The sequence below is a fragment of the Triturus cristatus genome, chromosome 9 (assembly GCF_964204655.1).
Source record: "Triturus cristatus chromosome 9, aTriCri1.1, whole genome shotgun sequence".
NCBI classification, from domain to species: domain Eukaryota; kingdom Metazoa; phylum Chordata; class Amphibia; order Caudata; family Salamandridae; genus Triturus; species Triturus cristatus.
Window position 1 is genome coordinate 944,717,365 of NC_140592.1, and position 22,662 is coordinate 944,740,026.

The 22,662-nt window shown below is 50.2% G+C and overlaps 1 protein-coding gene across 2 annotated transcripts in view; it reads right to left on the minus strand.

Moving 5' to 3' along the window:
- Positions 1-22,662, minus strand: part of RPS6KA5 (ribosomal protein S6 kinase A5) — a 543,858-nt gene that overhangs the window by 35,616 nt on the left and 485,580 nt on the right. For both annotated transcript variants that reach the window (XM_085626532.1, XM_085626531.1), the window contains 2 exons: positions 10,209-10,400; positions 7,456-7,615 (listed from right to left, as the gene is read on the minus strand). In XM_085626532.1, coding sequence (XP_085482658.1) covers positions 7,456-7,615; positions 10,209-10,400 — 352 coding nt within the window. The remainder of the gene's footprint in view (positions 1-7,455; positions 7,616-10,208; positions 10,401-22,662) is intronic.

A 22,662-nucleotide genomic window follows, 5' to 3' on the forward strand; every position in this document is an offset into this window, starting at 1 on the left:
GGTGAAGGGCGCTACCCCATTGCCGACATACATAGATCTAAGGCGCTGGTTGCATGAGTTAGAATGCTAACAGAGTGACCACACTGAAAGCGGTAACGTGGAATGTGTGTGGCCTGAATGATTGTAGACAGGTGCGATTGGCTGTGGCGTTTCTTAACCGTCATGGGGTGGATATGTGTTTCTTACAGGAGTTGCATTCAACGGGTGCCAGATGTACGCGACTGCGCGCAGGTTGGATGGGAGAAAAATGTATAGCGGGTTACTTCAACTATGCTAGGGGTACAGCCCTTATTCTGAAGAGGGGGCTCCTGTGGCACACACACACAGCAATATGTGATCCCCAGGACGTTACGTTATAGTCACAGGGGTACTTGGAGGCCTTCCGGTTAGATTGATATCAGTGTATGGCCCAAACACAGATGACCCCTTTTTTTGGCTGAGGTTTGGCGGTTGACGGAGTCCCTGGGTCCCAGAGCGGTTTCATGGGGCAGGGGGTATTTCAATATGGCCCTCGACCCAGAAAAGGACAGATTGGGTGGACCCCGTCAGCCTTATCGACGGGTGACATAACAGCTACAGATCCTCATAGAGAATTATGATTTGGTGGATGTCTGGCACCGTCGACATCTTCACAGCAGGGAAGAACTTGCATATCGACAGCGGGCCCTACATGGTCCATAGTCGATTATTGGCTAACATTCGTGATGTGGATACTTGGGTCTGTAACAGCGCTCATCTCGCCCGATCGCAGTCGGATCACGCCCCGGTCCTGCTGGAATTTTCACTGCCTGATGCGCCGAACAGGGCTTTCAACTGGAGGCTTCTCGCTGGTGCCCTCCGGGACCAGGTCTTCTGGGAGGAGATTAGGTCTGCAATCACGGAATATTTTGAGGTACATACTGCTTGGTGGACTCCCCATCCATGTTGTGGAAGGCTTTTAAAAACGTCATTAGAGGCAAGTGTATCGCCACGCAGGTGGGGGTCCTGCGCTCGCTCAGAGGTGACTTTCGGCGCCTTGAGAGGGAAGATATGGGTGCTCGAATCAGAGTAATTCACTTTCAGTCAGCTAGAAACCCTAGGACAAATTAGGAAAAAGGTGGTCGAATTTGAGGAGGCAACACACAGAGAGACACACTAGAAGGCACAAGCCCGCCAATACAGCGAAGGAGACCGAGCCCGAAAAACCCTGGCGGGATTTCTCAAAAAGCCATAGGCAAATTAATATGTTGGCGAGCTATGGGACGGTGAAGATGGATTAGTTGTTGGACAGGAGGCTGTACAGGCAGAAATGTTTTGCCTTCTATCCCACATTATATGCCGTGCGCCAGACAGAAGCACACCCCGATCTGCTCCCCTTCCTTAACTTGATTGAATTGGTATGGCTGTGATGTTCATCGTAGATATCTGGATGAGCAATTCTTAGAGGAGGAGGTGATTGGTGTAATTCGGGCTATGCCCGGGGACAAAGCGCCGGGATCAGACGGACTAACGTCCGCATTCTATAAGAGGTTTGCGCCACTCCTCTCACCCCACCACCTCAACATCTACGAGGAATCACTGGAGCGGGGAGTTCTTCCCCCCTCTCTTAGAGAGGCGCTCATTGTGACCATTCTTAAGCCATACAAAGATCCACAGCGGTGTGATTCCTACAAACCGCTATCAATGATTAACCTTGATAATAAAATCTTCACAAAGTTGCTGGCCACCCGACTGCTCCCCACGGTGCTCAGACCTGATCCGTGTGGCTTCGTCCCTGGTAGGAGCACTTAACATAACCTTAGCACCCATTCCGCAACCATGCAGGAGGTTGAACCCTCTCTAGCTGTCGCCGCCATTGTTTTGGATGCTACCAGGGCAATTGAGACCTTGGAATGGCCGTACTTTTTTACACTTCTCGTCCGTATCAGGCTGAGTCTGTCCTTTTTAAAAAACGATCGCTCTATTTTTTTCTACTCCGTCGGGTAGGTTATGGATCAATGGAGTGGTCTCCCCCCCCTCGTCAAGGTGGCTCGCAGCAAGAGGCAGGGGTGCCCGCAGTCAACCCTTCTATTTGCTGTGGCTATGGCGCCATTGGCAGCCAGCTTACGGCAGCATCACGCACATCGCGGCCTTGTCTTTACTCCCCAGGTGATCTTGGTGTCTATGTATGCAGACGACGTGACTCGATACGTTAACCACCCAGCGATAAACCTGGACCCCCTCGTTCGAAAAATCACTAGGTTCAGAGGCCTCTCAGGCGTCACAATCAACTGAAAGAAGTCCACAATCTTTCCGCTAACTGCGGCCACTGACACATTTCAGTCGGAATTTCCACGTAAATGGGGAGAATCCCCAGTGAAATATCTGGGTATCCGGATCAGTCAGGATTCTGAAAAGCTGTGGCGTTATAATTATGGCAGACATATGGGGTGGTTAGAGAGCCGGCTGAACCCTTGGAAGTAGCTCCCGTTGTCTCTGGCGGGCCGGATCGCCATCGCCAAAATGGTGATATTACTCAAGTTCTTATATGTCTTTATCAACCTCCTGCTACCTCTCACTGTAGAATTTAAGACGGGGCTTAACTCGAATCGGATATCCCTTGTGTCGGGGGGTAAGGGGGGCAGCCAAGAGTTGCATGGAAGACCCTCATGCTTCCGTTTGAACAAGGGGGTCTGGGTGCTTCAGACATGGAGTTGTACTATAACTCTGCGCAAGCCCAGTTTGGATTTCATTGGATTTACCCAACTCAGTTTATGGGGCACACTGCCCCGGAAAGTGACCAGGCTGACCCGGTTCCGTTGCATATGGCACTGTTTAGGTAACAGCTGCCCACGGGCTGAGATTAATTCTGTTGGCTGGTCAGTATGGGGGTGGCAGGAACTTCGTCATAGGGCACCTCTGGACACACTATTTGCACCTTCAGTGCCACTCACGAGACACCCAGCATTACCTTTCACTGCTGAGACTGAGTCTGCCAGCGACGGCAAAAGCTGCAGTTGTACACGATGGGGCAGGTGTTCCCTGACGGCATTTTTGGTATCGTGGATGCTGCACTAGGAGATTAACACACAGGACTGATGGATAGAATTACATATTTCCATCTCAGAGCAGCGCTGCGCTCGCTATATGACTCGTTTCTGGTGGCACTGCCGACATTCTAAATCCTGGAAGAGTTTTTAGCCAACCCCTCACCCCACAAAAATGTATTAAGTGCTTATACTCTGGTATGCAGCGTGAATCCCGGATTAGTATTCCCCTGCACAACGCAAATGGGAAAAAAGCCTGGGAGCCCCCTTTGAGGAGGGAGTGTGGTCATACTGCTGCACGCAAGCCAGGGAGCTGTCACCCAATTACAGACTAAGATTGATTCATTTTAAGTTTATTCACAGGTTGTACCAGACCCCGGTGTGGCTGCATAGAGCTGGTTTGAGTGAGGATACACGATGTGTATGGTGCAGGACGCCGGAGGCCACCTTCCTGCACTTGGCATGGGAATGCCTGGATGTTGCGGAGTATTGGGGAGGCATCTTTTATGTGCTAGAAGTGATAAGTTATAGATCTGAACGCTCCCCACTGGTTGCCCTACTTGGCTACGTACGAAGGGTGCCGGCGGAACACAGGAAGCTAGCGGCCATGCTACTGCTGCTGGCTAAAAGGCGGGTGGCAATCTGCTGGGGTCGCAGGCGGAAACCGCATTTGGCTAACTGGCTTAAGGATGCAGCATTCTGCCTTAGCCCGTTATCAGAATTTTGGGAGCTAATGCCTGCACAGGCGCGTCCTAAGAATATTTGGGAACTGTTACAGAGCTACCTCGGTGCCCAACCGCGCGACCAAGCGGAGGCCCCGCCATTGAAGGGTATGTGATGCAAGTGTTCGAAATGTTTGTGATGGCACTGCTCACGTTTGAGACACTCCATGATTGACAGCCAGAGAGATCCCTTCTTCCCCCCCCTTGCCTTATCCTATATTTTTTCTTTCAATATACAGCGGTAATGGATATGAATCAGTTTAAACCATACCCTTCGTAAGATTTTCCAGGAGCGTTTTAATATAGTTGAACAGTCCGCATCAGTAATTTTTACTCGCATATCTGCTGTCCATTTCGTACGTAACACCAAGAGGCACAGCTCCCATGGGTGAGTGGTACAGGAGAGTAATTTCTCTGGTACTGCCATTAATGATGTAAATGTATTGAAGACACTCCTACTCAGGGGGGTCCTCTGCTTCCTTGTTCCACCACTTCCATACCATCCCCATTAAATCACAAGAAAGTGTCCCTGTGGTAGGTCATATTCATTACGCAGTTCTTGGAAATCCACGCTAGGACCCCTGAAAACAGGCTGCCCAATACAATAAGGCACTTCTTAGCCCACTAATGTGATCCCTTCCCATTTCCTTGAGGTTGCCTAGCCATTAAGGATGGTCTGGGTATTACATCAGCATACGTCAGATTTGTAGGTATTCTTTGTAACGTGTTTGACAAGACAAACTGCAATGTCCAAATCAAAATGCCTCCATCCTTGATAAGTGATTTCCGAAAGGGGCTGAGTAACAATTATGACAAGAAAGCCCTGAGGGAGGATGCCAGTGTCATTCGTGGCTGCCCGCTCCCAAGTGGCTGCATGCCATCTGCATGTCCACTGCAGCCGAGCAGCTAAATAATAGAGCTCAAAATTGGTGGTGGTGATGCCTTCCTCATCTGTTAAAAGTTTCAGTTTTAATAACGCTACCCTGGGCATTTTTATATCAAAGGGTAACATCACCGGCATTTTATCTATTTCACAGAACACTGATTTAAGGATCTGTATGGGAAGAGTGGTGAAAAAACTATAGCAGTTTCAGTAGCCTGATCAGTTTCGACAAGGCAATCCTGTCTAAAACCAAGATCGGCAGTGCAGTCCAGAACCCATTGGACCCCCTAAGAGAAGTCAGTGATGTCATAAGATTCCTCTCCAGTAAACCACACTCTGACGCAAACACCCAATGAACAAGTTATTTATCGTCAGTAATGTATTATCTGGTAGAGACATAGTCTAGCCACAAATTCCTTAACTAGGAATTCTCCCCAGTCAGACTGGATCGGACATTTTTCAGCAGTAATCCTGCGCGCCGGGGGACGGCACCTTAGGGCTCTGTGATGACATTGACTCTGGTCATGACGTCAGTGGAGACATACAAGTCCCCTCCAGCACGCGTATGTCAGTTTTTTTCTGTGAAAGTTTCCACGCCAGAACGCAGAGCCACTATAGAAACTGGTTGTGGAAACAGTGTGCTAAAAAGTTCCAAAATCTCTGAAACATTAATAAAGAAAAAACATCAAATGATATGTTAATACCAGACATGGATTTCAAAGAAAACCCCAAAAAAATCAACGAAACCCAGGGCTGCGTGAAACCCTGCACCCTGGTGCACAACCAGCATGCAAGGGAAAACACCAACAGTAATAAATGGCATGTAATATCCAAACAAAACCTATAAAAAACAACACCAAGCTGTTTGTTGAATCACACCACTACGTGGGACAGTGACAGTGCCAATAGAAGGTATGATAATACTAGACAAAAACTTTCAAAGAAAGAACCAAATTAATCAACACTGCACACTGGGTAGAAGAGAATCCTGTTTAATCCAGGTTAATAGAGAAAACACCCCCCACTATACCAATTACTCACTATTGGAAATGGATGGTATGGCAACATCTAAACAATATCGATGTGGCAAACCCAATTGGTCTGTTGAGTCCCAACATTACTTGAGACCGTGATCACTGGTATATAAAACCAGTACTGAAAAAGGGTATAACCTTTAGCTCATAGGTCGTTCGCAGAGTGGGGAGGATGGGCAGGGTATCAAGGAATCTGCTGTTAGACTGTGTCTCTACCAGATAATACGTTAAAGAAGGCAAGTAACTTGTTCATCTGATAGAGACATCTAGCTGCAGATTCCTTAACTATGAGTTAAATACCATAGCTTTACCCACCCGGAGGAGGGTTTGTGAACTAATCCTTGATCTAGAACTCAAAATGTGGTCAAGTGGAGATTGTCAGACTGTGCACAATCTCATTGACCCTCAGCTGGAAATATAGGCTGTGGAGCAGAAATAAAATATGAATTGGTCTGCAGCACCATTTTGTTAAAAAGAATGTATGCATAAAAGTAAATTTGTCTAAGCAATTTTCAAGACTTTTTCTCAGAAACTAATGCAATTAAGAGAGCAAGAGCTGAATTAGAACAATGATATATACGCAAAAGTGCAGCCCTAATGAGATTTAAAGGCTGGCCTAAACAGAGCACATTTATAAATAAAACCTGGGACTATTTTAAGATTTATTATAAATGAGAGCCTAGTATAATTAGAAATGTTGGTATTCACACACAGGTTCGGACGGGATCTGAAAAGCCAAGAAGGACTGGTCTCCAAAACAATGACAAAAATCACACAATGTTCATCTAGCTTGAAGTGAGAAAAGTGAGAATAGTATGATGCCAGGACAGACAAAAGAAGGGAGAAGGAGAAATCCTTTCCGGACGAGATCCCTCACTCACCGTTTGGTGACATGCTTCATCATTTGGGTTCCCTCCTCACACCAAGGTGTGGGCTATGACTCTACAAAGGGAAGGAGCTACGGTGTTGTCTTAAGATGAGCAGTGAAAAAAGGTGAATGAGGGGCAGAGTGCAAAGAAAGTGTGATTTTGGTGAAGAATAAAACTATCTCCGGGGGTCCGCTTAATCTTTATTGGGTGGCCTCAGGGATAGAGTTAAAAAGAGGACTGGGGATTAATCAAATATATCCCTCATAAGGGTCAACATGTTTATGCCCTAAGTAGGTCCCATGTAGGGATCAAGGGGCATTCGTCAGGACCTCAGGGTTAAGTAGCCACTCTGCAGGTTTGCGTATTCGTGAAAGAAAAATTAAATCCAAAACATATATACTGGCCACCACAGGATCAGAGCGGGCAGGTTGGTTACGCCCCGTATTGTTCTGTGGGGTTCGTCTTCCTATTAAGGGGTGCGAAAAAAATCGGCTCTCCAAGCTCTGGGTATGCCTTGTAGTGCCCAACTTAGTTTGGATGGTGCACCTCCAACACGGACGTCCCGCTGAGAGTGAAGATCTCGCACCCCTTAATAGGAAGACAAACCTCACAGAATAATACAGGTCGTCACCAACCTGGCATCTCTGATCCTGTGGTGGCCAGTATAAACGTTTTCAATTAAATTTTTCTTTCACGAAGGGTTAGGATCACATTTTCCGAATGTAACCGATGCTGAAATTGTTGTGAAAAGTGTTATTAAAAAATAGATTGGGACTTCCATTAGCTTTTGATTATTATCTGTACTGAGTTTTCAACCAACCTCAATGAATATCCCAACCATTATAAAGAATAATGAATATCCCTTGACGTGTAATCAAAGGTTTGCAAATGCATTTTTTCATTTTAATTCTTGTAAAGATCATGCAAAACATTTCAGGGTACCTTTTATTAAATCTTTTGCTTCCGGAGACACAGTTCTCCATGCTTCACCTTCAAAGGAGAAGTCTCCCTTTTTAATGTTCTTCATTATTTCTTCCGCACTGGTACAGGTCAAGCTTTTCTCAAGGCACTGGAAAGGTACCTGTCCTGACAGCATTGTGTACTGTCAAAAGTAACAACAATAGGTTTGTTTTTGAACATTCGAGTATTTTGTCGTTCTCCTCAATTCATACTATCAAATTACTAAACTAACACAGTTTTCCTTTTTTTCTCCATCCTTACCCCTGGCCAATGCTTATGTCCAATCTCAGATTTCTCCTTTATTACCGACTCTAGCATTCTCTCACCTTCATCTCTCAATGTCCCTCTTATTTCTAACTCTTTAACGCTCTCAAGTCTACATTCTAACTTAATGTCACCTATCTCCCCCTCTGCCATTGTCTAATCAAAATCTGAAAATGTCCTCGTTATCTTCATTTCTGTTTTTTTCTCACCTTTAAGACTCGCAGTTTTCTTCTTATCTCTATCCTTCCTGGATTCTCAGCTCACTCATTTGTTTCTTCTCTCACTCATTTGCTTCTCGCCAGCCTGCCACTTGTGTCTGTCTTTTGAAACATACTGTGGCTATAGCTTGTTATCTATATCTATCTCCCTCTCCCCCTCTCTCCCTCCCTCTCCCTCCCTCTATATATATATATATATATATAATCACTTAATTTATTGTCATTGTGTCTTCTTTTCTCTAATTTGTTTTCACTTAGTTCTGTATTAGTTTCTTTCTCTTTATGCATTTGCCTTTAACGTTGTTTTCCTTGTTTAACTAATTTCTCTTTTAGTCCTGTCCTCTTCGATTCTGTTCATTTCTATCTATATATTTCTGTGACTTTCTCTCAATGTATTTCTCCGCTCTTCCTTTCTGCCTGACCTTGTTACTGTATTTCCTTCACTTTAATTTTTTTGTTCCATCTGCTCCCACTGTTCCCCTTATCCTTTCTATTTCTTGCCTTTCACTTCGTATCACTTTGTTTTTCTTTCCTTTTTTTCTTTCCCTTTTTGTTTTCTTTTCTTCCTCCATTTAAGGCCTGTCCTGACAGCTTTAGTAGTCTGCCAGGCAGCTCAATAAGAAAAATGCTAGGATACACATACATTAGAGTGACAACATGTTTCCTGTTCACATGTGCATATTCATCTGAAACTGCATGTTCTTCAGTGCAAGGGCAGGAGGGACATTAATTTTCTCTTTTGCCCTTACTCCTTTTACAGCTCTCCTTTCATGTCTGTCTTTTTATGTTATTTTTCATTTAAAGTGCTTAATAACTCTCAAGACCAAGCTGCTAGGAGCATTATTTTTTATCAAATTAATTGAAAGCAGAAGTAGCCATGTTGAGGAGGTGAAATATATTCTGTATTTAATTTAATTGTTTCATTCATCTTGCATATGCTTGCAAAACCAACCATAATGAGAACATTCACCACAAGCATCATAGCTTGACAACATCAAACCTATCAGGTATGCCACTGCTGGGTTTTAGGTCAAGACTGCCAGTCCTGATTGTAAAAGATTTATTTTGGGCTTACAGGGATCATAGAGGAGCTTGCATCCTACCCAATGCTTACTGTTGGGTAGCTTTGTTACTTTTATTTGTCTGCTTCTTATTTCATGGCTTCCGTTTTCCATCTTGTGTTTGTCCCTTCAACGAAGCTTAGCCGCTTTACAATCTCTTTGATTGGCTGGCTTTTACACTTCCTCTGCTCGCTTTTAGGGACCTACTTTTTTCTTTCATCTAAAGCACTCCACAAGAGATCATGTGAATTCTAGCTGTCTCCCTAACATGCTTCTCTTCTCCACACTGCTCTCTCTCACCCGTTGCTTTCCCTGTACCCTCTGTGATGTGTTTGTCGGGTGATTCCCTCATCTACATCAGTTTCTCGCCAATGCTATTTTACTACCTACCAGCTCCACATCGCTCTCTTGCTGGCCCAGTTGTTTTTCTTTCCCAGCTCTCGTTATTCTCCTTCTTGCCTATTTGCTTTTCTTCCCCAACACCCTCTGTATTGCTTCCACCCCACCCCCACTTTTAAAAAAATGCTTCTGTGTATTTTCTGCCTTTATCTTCAGATCTGTAGTCAAAAAAAGCCCCTGTGCCAATTTGTAGGTGTGCATGCATGGTGCGTTCACCTACAACATACCGCGGGTGGCCGCTTTACAGGTTTTTCTCTGTAGCCATGCTACAAAGCAACAGGGGTGCTCTACGGCATCGCTAAACACCACTTGCAAAAAAAGTAGGTCCCAAACGCACGATCGATTGGCTTTGCTAGTGTTCGTTCTTAATTATTTCAATTGTTGGACTTTAATGGCCACTGTATCAGACTTATTTGCTTTCCTGCAGGCCAGTCAAACCTAGTCAGTTCTCCTGATTATTTTGTATGTGTCTGCTAGGAGGCATGACAGTTTGCAGAGTTACTCACTGATAGATAAACCTAATGTCCTAAATTCAGGGAGGACCTGTACCCTCCCAGATCCCTGATCAAGAATGTCTCAGGAAATATTTGAGCGAACATGACACAGTTATTAAATGACAAAAGTAAACATTGAAAATTGCATTTTAGATAAATGTAGGATTCCATACCTTTCAGACATGTTTTGCAATTAAAGCATACATCTATTTGCAAAGATAGCAAAAAAATAAAAATACAACTCAAACGGATACAGATGAAATGTTATTTCTATACAAATGGACTTGTATATAACTCACCAAAATGACTCCTAAGCTCCAAAGATCACATGACTCATCATACCCGCTATGACTCAAGAGCTCTGGAGCTGCATAATGAAGGGTAAAGCAAGGAGTCTTAAGTGGCTGGTTATCCTGTGGTTTTAATCGTGCAAAACCAAAATCAATTATTTTTATTTGCGAATTGTCATTTTCATCTGTGAACAGCAAATTCTGAAACAGAAAATAGAATCAGTACAATATCAATTAACAAAATGGCAGGATTTAGAATTCATGACTTTTGTATAGCCAAAAAAACCAGAGGTGAAGGCTAGAATACCAATAGCAAGTCGCATGAGTATTAGGAGGGAAAACAAACACCTCACCTTCAGTAAACAGGAGTCAATGGGCTTTTTTTATGCACTACTGCAAACATTCACGAGGCATGGCTCTATTTCAGGTCTACCAAGGAGTGTGGGTGTTCATTTAGAGACTTGTGTAGGGACATACGTAGAAAGCTGTACGACTGATTTCTTAGGAACATTTTTATTAATCTCTTTTGGAAGAGATGATGGTCACAAGTTTTGATGTTGGGGACTGAAAAAAGGTGAAAGTGATCTCTGGTTAGAGGAAATATTGTGACAATTTTATAAGCAGTACCTGGATGATGGCATCAGGTATGATATAGCAGCATGGGCATTCAGATAAATCCTTAGACACAAGAAAAAAAAAATCAGTATCCAAAATGAATTTAACATACTTTGAGTGAACTCACACACCCAGCAATAGCGGACTCCCTCAGCCACATCTGCAGACTCATCCTGATTGCCTGTTCTAGTTAACGGCCCTGGTGTAACATTTACTAAAACCACATTTTACTTGTATTACCACCTGTGTGGACTTGAAATACTGTTTGATTGGTATAGCACATTATCCTGATGAAAACCCTCCTGCATTTATGGAGCAGGCCACAACACATTAATGTACTTAGCTGTGGCATACATAAATTTTGGACTAGTTAGTGTATCTAGGTTCCTGTAGATTAAAGAGGCATTTCATATGGTGAGCTCACAAATGAATAACTACGATCTTATACTTTATTGTAACTGTGTACAGTTGTACTATTTCAGTTAAATTTGATTATATGGAGGAACCAGGGATTTGCCATGTATGAATAGTAAGAAATGCATTTAGATAAATCTTTAAGCAATTAGATAAGAAAGCCTCTGGTCACTCTTGAACAACCCTTTAAGACAATATTTTATAAAATGGGATTGGGAATGACTGAAACCATTACGCAAACTGTTCTGCCCCAGATAGTCAGGACTTAACAGGATCACAAGAAAGTAAGATCACATTTTTGTTAACAGTTAAGAATGAAGATATCATGGCAACTAGCAAACAAGCAGTATTTGAGCAATGTAGTTGAGAAATCCAACCTGATTGCCCCTAATTGGATAAGTAAATGGGTGGTGATCTGCTCCTACCTGCTAATGCCTTGAAGAAGGAGCTGGTGAAGGTGCAGACAGGTACAATAATTAATTCTAAAAGCAAAAAATTTTTAGGAAAAGAAGAGAATGTTGTTTTAGGTTTAAGATGTTTTTATTATTATTGCAATGCATAGAAACAAACAATACGACACATCGTGAGTATACGAGTACAGCGGCGAAGTCCAATGCCGGGCTGGAGGCCCTGTAGCGAGCATTCCAATAATACTGCAGTCCGCTGTGACCCTCGATGATGAACAGTGCCGTAACAATCAAAAACAGTTCCCCCCCCCCCTCCCGCACCAACCTCCCCCACCCCTAATTCCCATACCCCCACCCCAAACCCTGCCCTCCCCCTGTCCAGTGCGTAGGTCTGATCCACTCCGTCTCCCCCTCCCTGTCTCTCCCAGAGGGACTCCACCCCATTACCAATTAAGAGGCAGATTCCTCCAGGGCCGTAAGCCGCAGGAGGCGAAGATATCTCGGGCAGGTCAGTTCCCTGAATTCAGTAACCAGCAGGGACTGAAACGGCTGCCAGAGATCATTGAACTGCTCTATATCCCCTGCCAGTGTAAGCGACAATTTCTCCATCCCCAACACATGCCATAATCTGTGAAGCCAGCCCGTGACCGTGGGGAGTGTCTTGGAGCGCCAGTGCGCAAGGATGTTCTGCATCGCCGATCCCAGTGCAATAGCTATCTGTCTACCCCTGCGGGATTTCAAGGGATACATCAATCCGTTCGGGAGGCCCAGTAATATGTATGCAGGGAAGCGCGGCAGCTCAGTGGCAAAATGGGAATCGATATCGTCTATCACCTCCTTCCAATAAGAGTCGAGGAGCGGACAGCCCCACAGAATGTGTAGCAGCGTGCCCACCCGCCCGCATCCCCTCCAGCAATTAGCATCCTTGCTATGATCCATGTCGTGTATGCGCTCCGGGGTGTAGTACCAGTACGTCGAGACTTTGGTGAACGTGTCAGTGAGTCCCATATGGTACGCCGAGTGCCTGGCCCTAAATGCCACCTGCTCCCATTCCCTATGGCTCAGCGACCTGCCCAGTTCCCTCTCCCAGCGCTCCCGTCCCGGATTATAGAAGTGGGAGGAGGGTATTTGTAACAGCTTGTAGAGATCGGTGATCAGCTTCGCGTCGGACGTGCGAGTCAGAAGCCATCGCTCATACGGGAGAAGTCTCCTATCAGCCGTCTCTCGCACCTGTGGATGCAGCGCCCAGTGGCGAGCCTGTAGGTAGTGCAACCTCTCGGTCTCCGGGAGCGCATACTCCTGTCTGAAGCGCACGAAGGGGATGACCCCTTCCGGGTCATACATATGACACAGGGCCCGACACCCCGCCTCCCGCCAGAGAGCGAAGGCCCCCTTCTCCAGTCCCGGGGTGAAGTCCGGATTATCCAGCAAGGGTGTGAGAGGTGAAGGGAATGTTGTCAGGCCGTGCACAGCGTTGGTAGCATCCCAGACCCGTAGGGGTACTCGCGTGACGAAGGAGGCATATAGATTCGCCGGGCGGTGAGCCCTTCGAAGGAACGGCACCTCTTGCAAGGGCCTGCCCGCCACCGCTTGATCCTGAAAAAGCCAGTGCTTGTCGGATTCCCACCTACTCCACTCCACCAAGTAACGTAACTGCACGGCCTGAAAGTACTTGCGGAGGTCCGGGATCCCCAGCCCCCCGGCCTCCGGCGTGAGCATAGAGAGCGCCCTTTTCATCCTGGGCTTCTTGCCCCGCCATATGAAACGCGCCAGGTCCGACTGCGTCTGCTGGATCCAGCCCGTAGGTGGCTGCAATGGTAGCGCCCTAAACAAATACAAAATCTGGGGCAAAACAGTCATTTTGATGGCAGCTATTCTGCCCAACCATGACAAGGCGCTGCGATCCCACCGGCCTATCTCCTCTCGAATCTTGCTGCCCAAAGCGGCATAATTAGCCGCCACCATTGCCGGCAAGGTGGGAGCCAGCTGAATCCCGAGATAAGGCACCAACTCTTTCGACCAGAGCATCGGGAAGAGGTCCTGCAACGAAGTCCTAGTAGCTGGCTTGAGCGACACGTCCAACGCCACTGACTTCCCCACGTTCATTTTGAATCCCGAAACCGCGGCAAAGGAGTCCAGCTCCTCGATACACACCGGAAGGGCAGTGAGCGGATCATCCAGCGACAGTATGACGTCATCCGCGTACAGGCTAATGGCATGAGTGAAGCCTCCGAACCGCACCCCCCTCACTGCTGGGTTATGACGCACTCGTTGGGCGAAAGGCTCCATGTACAGGGCGAAGAGCAAGGGCGACAGCGGGCAACCCTGCCTCGTGCCCCTCTCAATGGCAAAACTTCTGGAGCTGTAGCCATTCACCCGTACCGCTGCCGTCGGAGATTTGTAGCAATTGAGAATCCATGATCGGAATCTGTCCCCTATCCCCACCTTCCGCAGGACCTGCTCCAAAAAAGGCCAGTGGACGCGGTCAAACGCCTTTTCCGCGTCCACCGAAAGCATCATTCTCTCCCCTGGGATCCGTGATGCTTTTTCTAAGAGGTGAACTATCCGCTTGGTGTTGTCTACCGTCTGCCGTCCGGGGACAAAGCCCACCTGGTCTGGGTCTTTAAGGCCCGGTAGGTGGGGAGCCAACCGGGCCGCTAGGATCCCAGTGTACAGCTTAAGATCCACGTTCAAAAGTGAGATCGGCCTGTAGGAACTACAATGCGTCCGGTCCTTCCCCGGTTTGGGGATGACCGTGATAGAGGCTTGCAGCAGGTCCGGTGGGATGGCCCCTGGAGCAGTGAAGGAGTTGAAGAGGCGCGTGAGAAGCGGGGCCAGCGTCGCACAGAACGTTTTGTAGAAAAGGGATGTGTAGATGTGTAGCCATCCGGCCCCGGGGCCTTCCCGTGTTTAAGTCGGGCGATGGCGGAGATCACTTCCTCAACTCGTATATCCCTGTCCAGGTGCTCCGCCTGCAAAGGCGTCAAGGAGGGGAGGGCAATCGAGTCCAAATAGGCCGCCGATGCATCCGGGGGGTCCCCCGTATAGAGGTCCGCATAAAATCCCCGGAAAGCCTCAGCTATATGGGTGTCCTCCGTAACCATCGACCCCGTGGAGTCGGAGACCTCCTTCACTACCTGTTGTTGTCGAGCCGCTCTAAGCCTGTTCGCCAGCAGCCGGCCACATCTATCCCCTCCCGTGTAGTAGGCATGGCGTAAGCGCAAAGCCGCGTACTCCGCGCGGTCCATGTCCAGGGCCGCCAAGAGCTTTCTGGCCTCCTTTAGCTGCCGCCATACCCGGGGAGCCCCTGTCCTGCGGTGCACCTGTTCCAATTCGCGGACCCGCTGGTTGAGCTCCTCCCTCTTGTGCCGCCGCTCCTTGTTGTCGGCTGAGGAAAGAGCTATAAACTCCCCCCGTATCACCGCCTTCATGGCCGCCCACTGTGTCGCTTGCGAAGTGTTGGAATCCGCATTATGGGACAGGTAGTCCTGGATGGCATGCGTCACTTGCGTGACTACTGCCTTCCTATGCATCAATGTGTCCCGCAGGCGCCAAACCCGCGGTGGACCCGAGATCGGCGGCAGTCGAAGCTCGACGGTGACCGGAGCGTGTTCAGACAGGGAGTCACCCCCATCTCTGTCGCGGTAGCTATCGCACATACCGGCGCGGTGACCAAAAAGTGATCCAGGCGCGCGTAGGTCTTATGTGCGTGGGAGTAGTATGAATAGTCTCTATCAGTAGGATGCATGCGGCGCCAGAGGTCGTGGAGGTCCAGCTCCGCCAGCTGTGTCTTACACCCGGTCGAGAATTCCCCCGCCTGCAGAGAGCGAAGCGCGGATCTGTCTAGGGCCGAGTCAAAGACCATAATGAGGTCACCCCCTCATAATGTGCCTGTCCTGTGAGGCAGTGACATCTTCCAAAGCTGCGCGTAAGAAGCGTTCTTGTTGTTCGTTTGGGCTATATACAGATCCCACTGTGAAGTGGATACCTCCCACCCTGAACCTATAGGCTAACAGTCTCCCTTTCTGTTCGGATTGGTTGTGCAAGATCTCTCCCCTGAACTGCCTGGCCACCAAAATCGCCACCCCCGCCGTCTTAGCATTGCCAGAAGAGAAGAGTTGAGTCGGGAATTTGTGGGATCGGAGCCTGTGGCAGTCCCGAGGCAACAAGTGAGTCTCCTGGAGGAGGCAGATGTCTGCTCGGGTGCTTTCTAGTAGGGATAACACAGCGCGCTGCTTAACCGGGTTGTTGAGGCCCCGAACATTAAGTGTCACGAGCTTAAGAGTGGTAGGCGGCATAGGGAAGGATAGGTGAAGTAGCGCAGAGCCTCCGCAGGCGCGGAGTCCGTCTCAAGAGCGCCGCCAAGGCGGCCGTAATCCCTGTGGTGCACTGGACGTTCCCCCCTCCCCTCCCGAGCCCCCCCCCACACTCCCACTCAACCCCCAACCACTCCCTTCCCCTCCCTCAACCCCACAACCTAAACGAACCCCCCCGAACCCCAACAAGCAACCCCATGGACAACAGTCGAACAACCCCACACCCCACCCTTCCCTCCCTCCCTCCCCAGTCCTCCAACCCCAATGAACCATAGTCCCAGCCGAGTCCCACGAGGGACTAGTCTGTGGTGAGTAACTTAAGTGGACGTCCAGCCACCGTCTCCTCCCGGCTACCCCCTCCCCCCCCCCCCAGAGCCCCCAAACCTGCAAAGTGAAATAAGCTGTGATGATCTCCCCCCGGAGTGTTCTCACGCCGTCAATGCGACGTCACCAGCGGCGGTGTCTCTGGCCACCTCGAGCACCGCGCCGGCCATGCCAGCCCTGATGGTGGGTGAGTCCGGCCTCCCGGTGCGGCCAGAAGAGTTCCGCCCCGTCACCCGCTGCCAGCCGTCTCTGGTAACGCGCCTCCGGTGCGGCGTAGCCGTATCCTCCTCCGTCTCAGGAATGCCCAATACCCCGCAGGTCTCCCGCAGGGAGCGCAGTTGGTGCAAAGTGCCATTCCACCGAAAGATAAGTCGGAAGGGGTGCCCCCAGGCGTAGGGCGTGCTGTGCTCCCTCAGAAAGTCTGTGGCAATCCTGAAAGCTTTGCGTTTCTGAAGCGTTATGGCAGATAAGTCCTGATACAAAGCCACTGGGTGTCCTCGAAAGGTCAGGGATGACTTCTTCCTTGCCTCAGCCAAGATTCGCTCCTTGAGTGGAAAGTCCGGTAGAAAGGCCAGAATATCCGTGCGTCTCGGCGGGCCCACCCTATGTGCTCTGTCAATCCGGATGGGGAAGTCCGTCGCCTCTCCCAAGATCTCCCTGAACAAGTTCTGTAGGTAGCTGGTCACATCAGACCCCTCGTCCGCGCTCGGAACTCCCCGGACCCGAATGTTGGTCCGCCGGGATCTGTTTTCAAGGTCCTCATTATGAGCTTGCAGGTCGAGCTGCTGGTCTCGGAGGCGCAGCACCTCCTGCTGCAACTGCTCAATGTCCTCGTCCCTCCTCTGACCAGCACCCTCCACGGAAGCCACCCGCTCTCCTAGGCCGTCTACCTCTCTGCGCACCTCTCGCATCTCCCCAGCGACCTCCTGTTTCAGCGTTTGAAAGTCATCCCTAAGGGAGCTGAAGAGTGACTCCATGAAGGCTCTAGTCACCGGTGGCTCTCTCTCTCGTCCGTCTCCTGCGCACCCCCGGAGGAGCCCGGCGACGGTTGCCCCTTATCCACCCTCTGGTGGTTCCTGCTGAGCATCTCCGGGAGAGTGCGGTCCCCCTTCTTGCTGCTTCTGTTGCCCGCCATTGGTAGGGGGCGGCCGGCTCCTCCCGTGTCTCGGGTGCTCCACCTGCCCGCCGGCGTCGCTAGGCCACGGGGCTCGCTCCACGCTTCTTCGGTCTCCCGTCCTCCAGCTGCGTCGGTTGGTCGGGCGGCACCAGCCCACCACCGCCAGGGCCCTGCCGAGCCCACACCTCACCTCTCGGGCCCGTTGACGTGACACCCCGCAGGAGGGTCTCCTCAGCCTGCTCCTCTCTCGGGCCTTCAGTCCCGGTGCTGCTGCCTCTCACCCCTGGGTGGCAGCGCGAGTCCGTGGGGCCTACTTTCTCTCTCTGCAGCCCTTCCCAGGGAACAGCGCTGGCCAGGGGGGGGGGGGTGGGGGGGAAACCGTCCACTCCGAGTTTCGCCAGATACACTAGTGTCCTCCACCCAGCCCCCGGCCACGCAGGTGGCGCCCTCCGCAGGCCCCTGGCCGTTCCTCGCAAGGTGCCACGTGTCCTCCCAGGGGCCTAGATCGCCCGATCCGGGCCCGGTTCCGCTGTTGCAGTCCTCCGGGGCTCACCGGCTGCTCCTGCAGGCGAACTGTCCGTCTCTAAGCAATACAGGGGCGACTCCCCCAGGCAGATGCGTGCTGGGCCCTTGGCCAGGCCGCCGGGTGCACCTCGACCTCTTCTCCTGCCGCGCTCGCCCCCACGCTCCTCCGCACTTCTCACTGTGCCGTTCCTCGCAAGATGCCACGTGTCCTCCCAGGGGCATAGATCGCCCGATCCGGGCCCGGTTCCGCTGTTGCAGTCCTCCGGGGCTCACCGGCTGCTCCGGCAGGCGAACTGTCCGTCTCTAAGCAATACAGGGGCGACTCCCCCAGGCAGATGCGTGCTGGGCCCTTGGCCAGGCAGCCGGGTGCACCTCGACCTCTTCTCCTGCCGCGCTCGCCCCCACGCTCCTCCACGCTCCTCCGCACTCCTCACTGGGCCGTTCCTCGCAAGATGCCACGTGTCCTCCCAGGGACCTAGATCGCCCGATCCGGGCCCGGTTCCGCTGTTGCAGTCCTCCGGGGCTCACCGGCTGCTCCGGCAGGCGAACTGTCCGTCTCTAAGCAATACAGGGGCGACTCCCCCAGGCAGATGCGTGCTGGGCCCTTGGCCAGGCCGCCGGGTGCACCTCGACCTCTTCTCCTGCCGTGCTCGCCCCCACGCTCCTCCGCACTCCTCACTGGGCCCTGTACCGCTCTGCCGCTCTTCCTCTGACGTCAGGCGGCTAGCGGGGCCATCCGTCGTGTCCCCCGCGGAGCCCAGGACCGGCTGCCGCCCAGGCTATCTCGCCAGAGTACCTCCTCACCAGGGCCTCCGATGCGGGGCTCCGCTGTCGCTCTCCACCTCGTTGTCCGCCTGTAGGCCGCGCCCCCGCGCTGTGTAGTGGCTCCGGGCCCCGGCCTCGGCTCTGCCTCCCGCCGTCTTCAGTCTACCTCTCCCCGTGAGGGTCTTCTGGCAGTCCCGCTCCCGGTGTCTCCGTCAATCGGGGTAGGTTCTCGCCGGCTCAGCCTCGGGGGTGCTTTGGCTCCGCACCGTGGTCCGCGTCGGCAGGCTCCGGCTCTCGGCCCCTCCCTGCTGCTCAGTCCCGCGCTTGCCTTCCGCGGCCTCCTGCGATATCGTTCGGGGTCTCGCTGAGTCCCACCGCCGGGTCGCTGGTAGTCCCCTTCTTTCCCCACGATCTCCCAGCAGATATGGGGGAGATACTGCTAAAATTCTCGGTCCAAGGGCCTGGGGATTCAGGAGCTCACGGAGAGTGCGACCGCTCACTCCGCCATCTTGGCCACGCCCCGAGAATGTTGTTTTAGAAAGATTGGAGGTTATGGGAAATAGAGCTAGATGCAATTATATATATATTTAAGCTTTCAGTCAGAATCTTTCAAGGTTATAGACATTAAGGTCATAGTTGTGTAGTGACTTAAAGTAGTTAAATACATGGATGGGGATGAGCTAGAGAAATATATTAAGAGGGTACATAGAGAACCTTTTAGATTGAGCCTGAGTAGATTGAAATCTAGAAATACTCTGAAAGATTTTCTCACCTACTATTGAAAACAGAAAATATTTATTTGCTTTCTTTCTTTATTCTCTCACTAACAAAGCATACCAAGCTAAGAGTTTTGCATGGACCATTCATTCTGACAATGAAGAATAGCTGAAGACTGACAATTGTGGAAGAGGACGGAATATTCCAGACCAGAGAAAGCCTCAAGGTAGCAGCTTAATGTATAGTGCCGGAGTTCACTTGAGCACACACTGGGCAAGTGCCTTGAGACTATTTAAGAAGAAACTCAGTTCGAGCACACTTGGGCCATGCCAAAGGCATAACATAAGACTCTTCTTGAGCAGCACAGACAGCTCAGGCCCACTTGGTGCAAGTGCCATGGCCTACAGCAGCAAAGTGTATTCAGGCACACTAAGCAAGAGTCACAGCTTGGCAATTGTGTCTTCTTCTGTTGCACAGACCGCTTGTCAAACTTGTGCCACAGCTGTGACAGCAGAGTTGACGGGGCTATCCATTCGGGCATACTTCAGGAATAATGATTGGATCTGAGACAATCATACTTTTAGGAGTCTGTTAGTTGAACCTCCAGTACCTGGGTCAAGTACTCTTGCACACGCCAACAGACAGCCCTCCAGTAGGATTGGCTCACACTGTCCATCTTCTTTTAGGCAGGAGTCTCCAGATGTTCCAGGACAGGGAAACAGCTCTTTCTCCAGAGCCTACTCCAGGTGATGCAACTCTCACTTCTGGGAAGCTGGCTTTCAGGCAGACACCAGATCTGGTTGTGCAGTAATTCATCTGGGTATTCTTTGGAGCACCACCCCAGCATTAGGAATTGTAACAACAGCTCCCACAACTGACAGGGGATGTGGTTCTCTGCACTGCCACAACCTTTTAGGCCAGTCTTCTTTATTTTTTTATACTCAATTTTATTGGGTTTTAACAAGATGCAAATCAGCCGACACATGACATCATTTCCATGCAACTCATCACTTACGGTACAAATATTCAAAGCAGCCCCTATGTCAAATCGAAGGCCCTCTCCTTTGCCTCTTAGCCCAACAAGCCCAACCATTTGCCCCATAATTTCTTGTGTTTAGTCAAGCCATCCCCAGGCTTCATACATCGTTTGCTTGTGAGCGGCCCACCAGTCCAGTCCTTTGCGCCTTAAAGAGATCGTAGGCAGAAGGGAGTTTTACCATTTAGCTGCAATGTCTCTTTTGGCCACCATAGTAGCCGTCCCCAAGAAGGCTTTATCCGCTCTCGTGCCTCCCGTACTCTCCATCACCCCCAAGATCAACGTTCGGGTGTAAGGGGAACCTCCCAGCCCAGTATCTCTGTCAGCTCCACAACGACTCGCTTCCAATACTTTGCTATACCTTGTAAGACCATGTCTGCAGATACACTTCCAGGTGTAGCCTATTAGGAGTGAGATATGCACAGCGAAGGTAGTAAAACTGAATTAATTGCAGCCTCTTTGAGAGGATAGTTGTTCGAGTGGCCATAAGGCTGTCCCGTCAGTCCTCATCCTCAAGGGGACCCAACCATCCCCATCACCAGGACCGTAGTTGGTCGAGACTGGTGGGTGTTATTTACTAGAGATCTGTAAATCTGAGAGACTCCTCCTTTCTCCCAGGGCTTCCATGAGAAGCTTGGCCTCTAAGGGGCTGAATTCTGCAGTGCCTGGGGATAGAGCAGAGCCAGGGTGTGTCAAAGCTGCAAGTACTTATAAAATTGTGTATGGGTGAGGGAGTAGATACTCTAAGACTTGAAAGGTGGGATATTACCTCCCGTCCATACAGCTCCAAGCTGGGAGATGCCAATGAAATCCCATTTTTGAAACCCTTCAAGGGCTGCCACATCTCCGACCCATGTACCTCTCCATAATGGTGTCTGGAGTGTAAGTTTGGTGTTACATAGAGTGTATGGCAATGCTACCCGTCAAGCCAAAAGGACTGTTACGGTTACTGACGGAATGTTGCGAGGGGTAGGTGACACGTACAGCATCGCTTGGATCCGAGTGAACCCTAATTCGTCCAGTTCTAGTTGGTAGGCCAGGTCCGACCCCCCCCGCCCCCCCCCCACCAGTGAATCACTCATTAATGATCAGAAGCTGCGTCGTAATATAGTAGAGAAAGAGGTTTGTCGTGCCCATTCCACAGTCATACGGGCCCCCAGACAGTGGGTTAGCGCTACCCGTGGCCTAGCTCACCCCCACAGGAACAATGTCATTAGCTTATCGAGAGACCGAAACCACTGGCACAGGAGGTTCTGCAGTACATACAGGAAGCACAGAAGCATCATCATTTTATACAGGACTGTTTTCCTCATCGGGTTTAGTGGCAGCTTCCGCCACTTACGCAGATCATCCCTGGTCTTTTTAACTAAAGGGGTCAGATTGAGGGACCAGGTCAAGGAGAGGATGTGGTCCGTCGGCTTAAACTGCCGACTTTGGTGCAGGAAACCAGGGTTCGAGCCTCGAGGTCGCGTCCGTATCCTGTGATTCTGGGCAAATCATTTAATCTGTACAAAAGGGGGTGGTGATGGACGGAGCATCAGAACCAATCAAACACTCACACCCAGTCGACAGATCTGGGTTTGATCCATCACCGTTCTTTAGCCCACTCTTCCACCCCAGTTCAGACATGGCCATATGCAAATCAGTCTGACCCTGTGCCTCATGGGAACAGTCCAGCCCGAACTGCCAAGCCATGCCTTCCCTGGACCGGAAACAAGCTTCCTAGGACCAGTTTCTGGCATTTCAGCCGTCTTCAGCCAGGCTTGCTTGATTTCAGTGGCAAAGTGAGCAAGGGACTCACGTCTGAGCATACCCTGCCAACTTATGGCGAAGAAAGCGGTACAAAAGGGGGTGGTGACGGACGGAGCATCAGAACCAATCAAACACTCACACCCAGTCAACAGATCTGGGTTTGATCCATCACCGTTCTTTAGCCCACTCTGCCACCCCAGTTCAGACATGGCCATATGCAAATCAGTCTGACCCTGTGCCTCATGGGAACAGTCCAGCCCGAACTGCCAAGCCATGCCTTCCCTGGACCGGAAACAAGCTTCCTAGGACCAGTATCTGGCATTTCAGCCGTCTTCAGCCAGGCTTGCTTGATTCCAGTGGCAAAGTGAGCAAGGGACTCACGTCTGAGCATACCCTGCCAACTTATGGCGAAGAAAGCGGTACAAAAGGGGGTGGTGACGGACGGAGCATCAGAACCAATCAAACACTCACACCC